This window comes from Podarcis pityusensis (assembly GCF_964106645.2).
Source record: "Podarcis pityusensis genome assembly, chromosome: 5".
NCBI classification, from domain to species: Eukaryota; Metazoa; Chordata; class Lepidosauria; order Squamata; family Lacertidae; genus Podarcis; species Podarcis pityusensis.
Window position 1 is genome coordinate 49,843,170 of NC_138032.1, and position 12,852 is coordinate 49,856,021.

Below are 12,852 nucleotides of genomic sequence, written 5' to 3' on the forward strand. Positions count from 1 at the left end.
TTCCTCACAATATACGCTATCTGGCCACAGAATGCTATGGTCAGTCAGCCTTAACAGACCTTGCCCAACTGAAAAAGCCTTGTTTAACAGCATATATTTCTCTAGAGGAAGTACCCTATATACTTTTATCATAGCTGTCAACTTTCAGATTTGAAAATAAGGAATCAGCAGCCTCAAAAATAAAGGATCAGCAGCCTCACCTGTCCCGGGGACAGTCTACGGGATATCTAACAATCCGGGATAGCAGTGGGAAGCAGAGAGAAACAGCCCTGGAATAAGGGAATTCCCCACCAAAAAAGGGAAGATTGACAGCTATGACTTTTATTCCATATGCTCAGAATGCCATACGTTTTGAGTCAAAATCTGCGTTGTAGTGATTGGGACAAATTTGTCCTGGAAGAGTTGGCAGGGATTCTCCTCAGTATCCCCACATCCATCATTCTAGACCAGGGCTCACCAGACTTTGTTCTGTGAATCTTCAGTCAGCTGGTCTGTAGTGTGTCTGTGACTTTATGGTTGAAGACAGAAGATGGTATATCCATTGTACTGTAATTTACTGTATTTTTCCGTGTGTAAGACTATGTTTTTTGCTATAAAAAAATAGGCAAAAATTGGGTGACGTCTTATACACGAATAGTGAATACAGAGGGGGACGTGCAATTAATGGCAGCAGCAAGCAGGAGAATGGCAGGAGAATGATTGGGCGGGTGATTGGTGGCTGCGGCAAGGCTTGCTGGCGATTGGCTGTGGTTATTGGGCAGGCAACTAGTGGCTGTGGTGAGGTGGACAGGCGATTGGCGGCTGAGACAAGTGGGCAGGTGGGCCGTTGGTGGCAGTGAGCCGGCAGACAATTGGCGGCTGTGGCAAGGTGTGCAATCAGCAGTGGCTGTGGAAAGCAATCGGCAGTGGCAGGCAGGCGGGGTGTGCGATTGGCAAAAGTGACCTCCCCCACCCTACCCTAAAAGCTAAACAATTTCTTAATTTTCGGTTTTAAAAAATAGGGGTCGTCTTATACATGGGGGCGTCTTATACACAGAAAAATACGATAATATTTTAATAGTATTGGATTGCATTTTATTTCTTATAATGTACATGTATTACAACTGGAATTCTATGGAGGTGGCCTGGGGGGTGGGGGTGGCACGAGAGCCCTGTGGGTCTGATAGGGATCCCTGGAGGGTCATATTCTGCCTGAGGTTCCCCATCCCTGTTATATTTATTTTATTTTATTTATTTTAAAAACCTACCTATAGGACTTATATCTCTTGGGCTATAAATATATAAATATTCCTATATTTATAGCCCTATATATTTATAGCCCTATACATATTTATATATACATATTTTATATTTATATATATATTTTTAAAAGCAGGACTTTACAGCAAAACATAGGGACCTGTCTTACCAGAATCAGACTCTTCCAGTTCAATAGTGTTTGTACTGCCTGGCCTGTATTTCTGAGAAACCCCTGCTGAAATACATCAGGAATGGGCATTTGAGATTTTTCTTGGGCTGAAAATAATGAGACACAATAGGAACTTAGGAATCTGCCTTAGACCAAGTCACACCATTAGTTCATCTAGCTCAGTATCGTCTACACTGACTGACAGCTGCTCTTCGGGATTTCAGACAGGGAACATTCCAAGTCCTACCTAGAAGATGCTCTGGACTGAACCTGGGACCTTCTGCATGCAAAGCAGATTCTGTATCACTGACCTGCAACCCTTCCAAAGACCAGAGACCCACTCAGAAGATTGAATAGGAGGATAGCTCAGTCAGCCTAGCTAGGAACCCCTACTGCATACACACTCCAATCTCCATGAAGTGGCTGCAGGAGATTCCAGGAGCTTCAGGCACTTACCCAGAGCTGTGTTTCCATTGGGAAGATCCAAAGCAGTGGAGACTACTGCCTTTATTCATTGACACCTGGAAGTCTTCACTGGAGGTGGTGCAGAACATTATGCCCCTGGAGTGTCTCTCATCGCCCGTCATTGCTTCAGCACGGGACCAAAGCAGCAGTCGGTCATGGCTCCGGGTGCCTCAATGTAGCCTCCTTCAGCCAGAGCCAAGATGGTTCTCCCTTTATTCCCCTTCATCTTCCAGAACACCTTTCTCCCAAAACCAGAGCCTCCTGTAAATTGACACTTCCCCCCCCTCCCCCAGGCAAAGCCTGCTCCCTCCGTTTTCCTACTAATGGAAGTTGAAATTCTACACCTTTCTCCAGACCCAAGGACCCTTTAATGTGATAATGACCAGCAATCAGCTTATCCCCAGCTGGCAATGGGCTTGTGATCCTAAACGTTAATGCAACAGCGCTTGGCATAGTTTTAACCACTTTGCTTAACTGGTGAGTTGATGAGTTTGTCCATATTCTAACCATAGCTGTCAACTTTTCCCTTTTCTTGCGAGGAATCCTATTCGGAATAAGGGAATTTCCCTTAAAAAGGGGGAAACGTTGACAGCTATGATTCTAACCCTTTACAGTGGTACCTCAGGTTACATACGCTTCAGGTTAAAGACTCCGCTAACCCAGAAATAGTGCTTCAGGTTAAGAACTTTGCTTCAGGATGAGAACAGAAATTGCGTGGTGGCAGCACGGCAGAAGCGGGAGGCCCCATTAGCTAAAGTGGTACCTCAGGTTAAGAACAGTTTCGGGTTAAGTACGGCCCTCCGGAACGAATTAAGTACTTAACCCGAGGTACCACTGTACTGAATCTAGAAGTTATAGGGTGTCAGTCGCTCACCCAAACTTGTAAGAATACATCTAAAGTGCACGATTCCTCCCTCAAAGAATTGTAATAATAACTGCACTCCTCACGGGGCCACAGCTCCTAGCACCCTTAAACTACAGTTCCCAGGACTCTTTGGGAGGCATCATGTAATTTCAACGTGTAGCGTGTACCCAAGCCCCCTCAAAGCAGGTGGTGCCAGCAATAGAGATATATTTTATTATTTATTATTTATTTCATGTCTATACCGCTTTATATTTTAAAGAAAATTTACAGCATATTAAAACATCAATAAAACAATCTGAAGAATGTCAAATATAGCGTATACAGTCAGAGCAACATAATTAACAGAAAACTAAAATATTATCTTAAAGATTTCAAAATAAAACACTACAAAGGAGGTCAACTACAGAACACTGTACATATTTAACACAAAGTTAACAAAGAACAATTTTTCAACGTTTCAAAAAAAATTGCTAAGTGAAGTCAAATATATATCAGCTTGAGTCTGTGGCACAGAATAGCCTCTGGGTGAGCTTCCCACCCGAGCAGGGATTCAAACCCAGCTCAGCTGCAACATTCCCCAACCACGCAGCTTCCCTACCAAGCCACGTGCTGGGAGAGAGAAGCCGGAGGGTATTCCCTTCCTAGGATTTTCCTTCCCCCTCGCCTTCCCTCGGGGCCTGCCTGCTTGGGTGGAATCTATGGTGCAATCGGATAATTTTAGATTCAGGACTGAAGTGCCGCCCGCCGCCCGCCCTCCCTTCCTTCCTTCCTTAGACGGCAACGGCGCGTCGCTTCACTTCCTTGGAAATGTGGTTGCAAGTGGGGCGTGTGTGCCCGGACGACACCCAGTGAAACGGCCCCGTCCTCTGCTGCCCCGCGGGGTTGGCGTGTCGGGTGCGCCTAGAAGGCTGACGAGTGCAGAGTGACTACAGGCCATGAATCAACACCTGCACAGCCGCCTTCTTTTCCAAAGGGCTGCCGGGGACGCGGAAACTCCGCTCTGGGAGCTTTGCCCGGGCGGGGGCGCTGCGAGGTTCCTGCGCCGCCCAGGCGGGACCTTTCGCTTTCGCTTTCGTGGCTCCACGCAGCAGTGCGCCAGCGGAGAGGGACGCCCCGCTTGCCCCTTCCTCACCAAGCGCGCCCAGGCAAGTTTCCCCCGGGGTGGGCTGGAGGGGACGCTCGGCCTCCCTCCCTTGCCTGCCTCTTTACGCGAAGCTGCGCCCTTTCCGACGCTTCCCGCTTCGCTTTGGCCCTGCCTGCCCCGTCGAGCGGCCAATTCCTGGCGTCTTGCGCCGGCCTCCGTCCCGTTTCCTTTTCCTTTGAAGTTCTGCGCCTCGCCCATTTCAACCCTTTGCAGCATTTATTGATAACCTATTTCGCCCGCCCACTTAGTTTCCAATATCTGTTCTACCCCCCCCCCCCGCCCACTTCCTGTACTCGCGACTGTCTCTCTTGTTTTCTGGAGGTGAAAGCAGCACCCCTGAATCCTAGCTACGCCTATGGCATTCCTGCCTATAAAAACAACAACCCTGACCTGGTGGATTTCTGCTTGCTGAGGAAGCTGCCAATTGCTACAGAGGCCTGTTGACCTGTCACTGTATTTCTAGACTGGGGGGAGCAGACCTGATGGAAAAGAGCCTAGGAAGCTGTTATCAATTGAGTCCGTCTTGCCAGCGCTGACTCTCCAGGATTTCAGACGGGTTTCTCCCAGTCCTACCTAGAGATGCTGGGGGTTGAATTTCGGACTTTCTGCCTGTGAAGCAGGTGCTCAAAGGCTTAAAAGATTGTGGAGGCTGTCAGTGTCTGGGGATTAACTCTAGTGCCACCAAACCCTCCTTTTTACCCTTTTCAGTTCTAATATTTTTGCAGCTCCTTCAGTAGCCTGTATGCAAGGTTTAATTCTACTGCTGTACTCATATCACTTGTCACTTATATAAATTTAAAATAAATTAAAGAACGTTAAGCAGATTCGTGGGTGATGCTGACCTATGTTGTTTCCTCAGGATTGCATAATGCAGACTTGTTACCACAAGATTGCATGATGCAGATTATTTTCACTATTCTGTGAAATGCAGCCGGATACCAGGGTTTCTCCCTGCCCAGTTTGCATCCTACAATTTGCCTAGTATAGATAATGACCACCTTATGGAGCATAGAGAGTGATTCTGTTTTGTTCAGAGGGACCTGGATAGCTCAGTTGGTTAGACCATGGTGCTGATAACACTCAAGGTTGCAGGTTCAATCCCTGTATGGACCAGCTGCATATTCCTGCATTGCAGGGGGTTGGACTAGATGATCCTCAGGGTCCCTTCCAACTCTACAGTTCTATGATTCTATGATTCTGTGACCTACAGTATAAAATTTCTGTACAGTCTATCCTCTCATCAGGAATAAAGTTGCCTTACTGATAATGCAGGGAGAATTTTCATTCATGGCAAGAGGAGACAGTGCTCAGGTCCTAATAGGCAACTGGTTGGCCACTGAGTAGTATGCTGAACTAGATGGGCCATTGGCCTGATGCAGCAGGCTTTCCTTATGTTTCTTCTTAAAGGTACCCCTGCCCGTACGGGCCAGTCTTGACAGACTCTAGGGTTGTGCGCTCATCTCACTCTAGAGGCCGGGAGCCAGCGCTGCCCGCAGACACTTCTGGGTCACGTGGCCAGCATGACGAAGCTGCTCCGGCGAACCGGCACCAGAGCAGCACACGGAACGCCGTTTACCTTCCCGCTAAAAAGCGGTACCTATTTATCTACTTGCACTTAATTGTGCTTTCAAACTGCTAGGTGGGCAGGAGCTGGGACCGAAAGACGGGAGCTCACCCCGCCGCGGGGATTCGAACCGCTGACCATGCGATCGGCAAGTCCTAGGCACTGAGGTTTTACCCACAGCGCCACCCGCGTCCCTGTTTCTTCTTAGGGGTGCTTTAAAGGTAAAGGAAGGGGCACGCAACTTTAGAAGTGTGGGGCTGGACCTTTTCATATCTAACAACCACCCTTTCATCTGGAAACAAGAGGTGCCTACCAGGTAAAAAGCGGTTGTGCGTTTCTGCATTCCCAAGCTGGTGTGGGGAGAAGCCAAGGAAAAGCAATGAGTTTCAGATGTAACCCAAGGGCTCCAAAGCAAGTGTGAATAGGAGTGCAGCCTTAAAGGTTCTGAGCACAGTGTATCTCTCTTGTACACTGATCTATGCACATGTGGGATTTCCTTGCCAACAGCACACCTCTGTGTGTAGATGAGTATACAAGGAAGGGAAGTGCTAGGTACTCAAGATGTCTGGATATTTAGTTTTGAAAAGCATCTCTCGTAAGTTGAACATCAAAAGCTAAAACTCTAAAATTCTAAAAATTCCTGAATTTTGAAAGACATTTTTTTATTGTATTTGAGAACACAATTTTTCTGTAATTCTGAAATGGGCAAAAAATGCATTTTTAAAAGTATTTTAATAGGATTCTTGTCATTTGTTTCTCTATAAATAGTCGGCAGATCCTTTGCCAACAAAGATGCAGAGCGGTGATGAAAGAGACCATGGTGATGTTCCAGATGCAAAGCCAGATAGAAGACAGCGATCTTCACTCTTTTCAAAGTAAGGCACATGTTTGTTAGCTTGTCCAAAAGAAATTTATCTTGACTTTATTCTGGATCCACTGATAGAATTATAATGGAAATAGCATTGGTTGTGCAACAAGTTTCTGCCAGTGCAGCTGTTGTGTTTGGTTCCTCTGCTGTGCAGCCTTCAAACTCAGCCGTCCAATAGCACAAAAGGAAGATAGCATTGCATACAGACCTATAAATGCACTACATACTAGAAATGAACCTTACGCCTGTTCCACATGGGGGGGGAATCTTATAATTTAAACTTTTCCTTTTCCTTTTAAATTGAATTCTGAATATTAAATTCCAAGAATAGCTGTTAATTATATTTTATATTCATAACCATTGTCAGTCCCAAGTGGATGTTTACTTCAGTTAAATTATTCACAGTATTCATTCACGAGTTAATATAAGCTTGTTTGTTAAGGGTGGAGAAACAACACAAGTGGATTGGGTGGGGCACTCTACCTGACTTCCACTGGTTATGATCGCTAAGATTTGGCCAACTGGACATGATTGGCTTCTATTTTTAAAAGAGCAAATATTGGGAACCTGTAGTGCAGCCTATTTTAATTGGTATGTGTGTATGTTTAATTTCTGTTATCAAGTGGCAGCAAGTTTGTGCATTTTGTATGTGTCTGCCTTTAGGGATTCTCGAAATCATGGTAATATTTTTTTTTACCTATAAGAGGTCAAATTAAATGCTAGTATGTGGATTACTCAACTTTAGTAGATAGAAAAGTATAATGATTGTTAACAAGGAATAACGTTTTAGGTTTCAAAAGAAGGTGAACCTAGTACAGTAGTGTGTTCTCATTCACTTTCTATTGACTTCTGATCATGCTGCATCTGTAAGAGGCAGGTGAGTGAGTACCTGTTTAAAACATGGTTAGAGAGCTAGAGAGAGAGAGATTATGATGCATTTCCCTGGCTTTGTCTCCTCCCATGTGGGAATATCTCAAGAAAGGAACCAGTGAAATAAAGTTGACTGCCACACTTTTGTATCCAGTCCAAACTGTGAGGCTGGGCCTTGCCTTAAATACTTAATACGCCAGTGCCTTCCAAACTCCTCCCCACACCTCATGGACCGCTTGTACATTGCTCAGGGTCTTAGCAGACTACTTATTTTTCTGCCTATTGTAGTAATTGTAATGCACTAGTCTAGATACTGTTTATGTTCAAGTGTATTTTCGTTTCTGCCTTCATTTCTTACAGATTGTATTTTATTGTGGTACAATTTGAATTCCGCTAAATTCAAATTGTAATTAAATGAAAAACGATACGAGAAATAAAAGAAGCAATAAATATACAATTAAAATTTAATGAATACTTAATGCGATGGATGTGCTGTCTCTGGTCTTCGAGTACAAAACCACAGACAGCACTGCAGACACTTGAGCAAAGCTCCCAGATCACAATTTGGGAATCCTCATCATAGTTTGCTCCCCCTTCCCTCTCTCTCTCTCTCTCTCTCTCTCTCTCTCTCTCACACACACACACACACACACACACACTTGGACACCAGAGCTCACGTTTCTTTTTATAGTGCAGGAGTGGGGAGCGTGTGGCCCTCCAGATATTGCTGAACTACAGTTCACATCTGGACCAGGCTAGGCCCTGATGGGTGGTTGTATCCAACATCTTGGGCTCTCTGTCTTTGGTTTAGTTTTAAGGCAAAATTGCTGTATTTTGAGAGAAGTCGTCTACTGATTGGATTGAATTTTTAAACAAACCTGTATATCTTCTTCCCACTAGATGGCAGATGAATATAACTTTTTGCTTGTTAGATGTCATAAGATCTTTGAGATCTGTTTTTACTTGTCACAGCTTAAAAGTTAATGCTTATTGTATTACATTACTGTAAATGTCACTGAAAGTACAATGAGAAAACAGAAGGTGAGGAAGATTTGGCAGCAGGGGGGAATCTTTTGACATTAATTTCCTTCTGTTGGATTCCATTATCTTTCTTTCATTTAGATTAAATCAGACTAATGGTTCTGCTCCACAGTTCTGTGGGCCAATCAACATAGTGCTCTCAGCATAATTCAATGAGGGTTGATAAAATGTGCAGTGAGGCACATTTAGCATGTCACAAGCAGTCCACTTCTAGAGCGTTTATTACCTGATGGTGTGTATGGGGCCAAATTATTGGTACACAGTGAAACCATTCTGCGACCACATTGCCACAAGATTAATTGCAGCCAGAGTGAGGCAACTCATATTTCATCACAAGGATAGGTGAATCTACAAGTATACACACTCCAAATAAGAAATTGTCTCTTAGATTACATCCAGTATTGCGATTTGTGTTGGTGATTCGTTGACATTCCAAGAACAGCATTATTAAGCACATTTCAACTAACTTAAAGGCATTTGACTTCAATGTTAGTTGGATCCACAGCATGTACACCCAATTAGGGATCTTAGATATGCACTTTTTCCCTACCATGCCTACACCATGCACATGGCATGTACACACACCTGTGTCACAAGCTGTCTTTTCCATTGTTTTTCATCTGGGGCGGGGAGTAAAAAAGAGTCAGAATTCTTACAAACTCGGTATGTAAGTGCGCCTGGACATTTATTTTATTGTTTGCATTTATATTTTTTTTTAAAAAATATATTTATTGGGGTTTACAATAAAAATAAATATAATGAACAGTATAACAAATATCTTAACATAATTTCACATTTTCTTTGGACTTCCTCACATCTCCCGCTCCCACTTTCATCATTATAACTTTTTACCAGCAATTTATTATCTTATTTGCATTCTTATATCCCATCTATGTATTTATAATCTTATAATTCTCAAAAAGGTTTATATTTTCTCAATCTCACTTATTATCTTAAATCTTCTAAGTTAGTGGTGCTCAATTATTTATGATCTAGCATCCTGCTTAACATTCACTCAAATTACAATGTTTTTGTAAATAATTCTTAAATTTCTTCCAGTCCTCCTCCATCTTCTCTTCTCCCAGGTCACGGATTCTGCCGGTCATCTCGGCCAGTTCCATATAGTCTATCAGTTGCATCTGCCATTCTTCCAGTGTGGGTAGATCTTGAGTTTTCCAGTGCTTTGCGAGAAGTATCCTTGCTGCTGTTGTTGCATACATAAAAAATGTCCGGTCCTTCTTTACCACCCCTTGGCCGACAATACCCAAAAGAAAGGCCTCTGGTTTCTTTGTGAAGGTATACTTAAATACCTTTTTCAAAATAAAAAAATTCCTTCCTGTAGCACCTTAAAGACCAACTAAGTTAGTTCTTGGTATAAGCTTTCGTGTGCATGCACACTTCTTCAGATACCTCTTCTTCAGATACTTCTTCAGATGCATGCACACGAAAGCTTATACCAAGAACTAACTTAGTTGGTCTTTAAGGTGCTACAGGAAGGAATTTTTTTATTTCGACTATGGCAGACCAACACGGCTACCCATCTGTAACTGATACCTTTTTCAGTTCATTATAAATCATTTCCCAGAACGCCTTCACTTTAGGGCAGGTCCACCAGAGGTGGAAGAATGTTCCTTCACTCTCTTTACATTTCCAGCACTTATTATCAGACAGGTGGTATATTTTTGCAAGTTTGACTGGGGTCATATACCATCTATATATCATTTTCATTACATTTTCTTTCAAAGCATTACATGCAGTAAAATTCAACCCAGTACTCCACAACCTTTCCCAGTCCTCAAACATGATATTATACCCAATGTCCTGCGCCCACCTTATCATAGCCGATTTCACCATTTCATCTTGTGTATTCCATTTTAACAGCAAGTTATACATCCTTGAAAGTACCTTAGACTTTGGTTCTAACAGTTCTGTTTCTAGTTTCGATTTCTCCACCTGGAACCCTAGTTTCTTGTCATTTTTAAAGACTTCTTTAATCTGAGCGTAATGTAACCAGTCTCGCACTTTATCCTTCATTTTCTCCAAACTCTGCAATTTCCAGTTGTCTCCATCTTTTTCTAGTATTTCCCAATATTTTGGCCATTTAGCCTCCATATTGGGTCTTTTTCGGGCCTTAGCTTCCAAGGGTGAAAGCCACCTTGGAGTTTTGTTTTCCAACAAGTCTTTATATTTTGTCCAGACATTAAACAGTGATTTTCTGACAATATGGTTCTTAAAGGCCTTATTTGCTTTAACCTTGTCATACCATAAGTATGCATGCCATCCAAAAGTATTGTTAAACCCTTCCAAGTCCAACACGTCAGTGTCTTCAAGAAGTAGCCAGTCTTTTAGCCAGCAGAACGCTGCGGCCTCATAATACAACTTTAGATCTGGCAGGGCAAAGCCCCCTCTTTCTTTCTCATCAGTTAATATCTTAAACTTAATTCTGGGCTTTTTGCCCTGCCAGACAAACTTAGAAATATCTCTCTGCCACTTCTGAAAGCACTCCGTCTTATCCAAAACCTGAAGTGTTTGAAACAAAAACAACATCTTTGGCAATACATTCATCTTGATAGCAGCAATTCGGCCTAACAAAGAAAGTTTCAATTTTGTCCAACTGTCTAAATCTCTCTTAATTTCTGCCCAACACTTTTCATAGTTGTCCTTAAATAGACTTAGATTTTTTGCTGTTATGTTTACCCCTAGGTATTTTACTTTTTTAACCACATTAAGTTCTGTCTCTTTCTGAAACCGTTCTGACTCTGTATCTGTCAGGTTTTTCCCCAAAACCTTAGTTTTCTGTTTATTTAATTTGAATCCCGCCACCCGACCAAAATCATGAATCAGTTGTAATACTCTTTTCGTACTAGACTCTGGCTCCTGCAGGGTCAAAACCAGGTCATCTGCAAAGGCTTTTAATTTATATTGTTTCTGTCCGACCTGAATTCCTTCCACCAACCGGTCCCCTCTAATCATATTCAATAGCACTTCCAGAACCGAAATAAATAACAAAGGGGAAATAGGGCAACCTTGTCGTGTTCCTTTTTCAATTTTAAACTCCTCTGTAACCACATTGTTAACTATCAGTTTAGCTTTCTGCTCTGAATATATCGCCTCAATCCCATTCTCAAAACCCCGTCCCACTCCCATTTCTTTTAAGTTTCCCATCATAAATTTCCAGGAAATGTTGTCAAAGGCCTTCTCCGCGTCTATAAAAATTAAAACTGCTTTTGTGTTTATATCTGTTTGCAAAAGTTCCAAAATGTCAATAATGTTCCTTGTGTTAGCAAACAAATGTCTGCCTGGGAGAAAGCCTGCCTGGTCCTTGTGAATTACTTCATTTAAAACTTTTTTAAATCTACTTGCCAAAATGTCTGCAAATATTTTGTAATCCACATTTAAAAGAGAAATGGGACGATAGTTCTTAAGTTGTGTCTTTTCAGCTTCCGTCTTTGGTATCAATGTGATAAACGCTTCCTTCCACGACTCCGGTGCCCTCTTCCCCTCCATAATTTCATTGCTGACCTCCATCAAAGGTTGTATCAAGTAATCTTTTAATGTCTTATAGTACTTGGAGGTCAGCCCATCTGGCCCTGGAGATTTGCCCAATTGCATGTTCTGAATGGCCTGTTCAATCTCTTGTCGTGTTATTTTACAGTTCAGGATTGTCTTATTTTCTTGTGACAATTTTGGTAATCCATTTTTTGCCAAAAATTGTTTAATCTCAACTTCGTCTTGCGGCCCTTGCGTGTATAATTTTTTAAAATATCTCTGGAAACACTTTCTAATGTCCACGGGATTCTGGATGTTTCTTCCTTCAATCTCTAAATTTGTAACCGTATTTAATCTTTGTCTTCTCTTCAACTGCCAAGCTAGCAGTTTCCCACATTTATTCGCCGACTCAAACGTTTTTTGTTTCATTAATTTGACCTTCCACTCTATTTCCTGATTTATCAATTTAGAATATTGTGCTTGATAGAGTTTGATTTCTCTCAGAATTGGCTGTGACTTCGGGTTTAATCTTAGCTTCTTCTCTAGTTCTTTTATTTTGTCCAGAATCTTATCTTTTTTCTCATTTTGTGTCCTTTTCTTTACTGCATTCTGTTGTATCAAGAATCCCCTCATAACGGCTTTACTTGCGTCCCAGACGATTCTTTTTTCCACCGTGGTGTTCATATTTATCTCAAAATAGTCCTTCAAAGCTTTTTGGGCCTTCTTGGTGATTTCCTGATCTCTGAGTAAATTGTCATTCATCTTCCATCTAAAAGAGCCGGTTGGTAACAGTGTCATGTCCATCTTTACTGCATTATGGTCGGAGCAGGTCTTTGGGCAGATTTCCACTTTTCTAGCCTTAGGTGCCAGGCCTCTAGATATCCATATTTGGTCGATTCTTGTCCAGGTCAGTTGGGCTTCAGAAAAGAATGTTCCCTCTCTTCCCAGGGGGTTCTTTGTCCTCCAGATGTCAATCAAATCCATATTGTCTGTCATTTCAAAAAAAGTTTTAGGTAGTCTGCCGTCTTTTGTAAAATTTTGACTTTGTGACTTTTCCATGTTGGTTGATACTACCCCATTCATGTCTCCCATCATGATGATGTTGTTATAGTCCAGATAATCCAGCATAGTCTCATGC

General features: G+C 42.4%; 1 protein-coding gene across 2 annotated transcripts in view; it reads left to right on the top strand.

The window, feature by feature from the left end:
• Nucleotides 1–3,203: 3,203 nt before the first annotated feature.
• The window catches only part of CASP7 (caspase 7), a 29,758-nt gene continuing 20,109 nt past the window's right edge, over nt 3,204–12,852 (top strand). The window contains exons 1-2 of one of the 2 annotated variants that reach the window (XM_081007247.1): nt 3,204–3,883; nt 6,215–6,321. In XM_081007247.1, the coding sequence (XP_080863373.1) occupies nt 3,674–3,883; nt 6,215–6,321 (317 nt within the window). In that variant the 5' untranslated portion in view covers nt 3,204–3,673. Of the gene's footprint in view, nt 3,884–5,455; nt 5,476–6,214; nt 6,322–12,852 lie in introns of those variants that run through there. The other variant, XM_081007248.1, reaches the window with a different exon arrangement.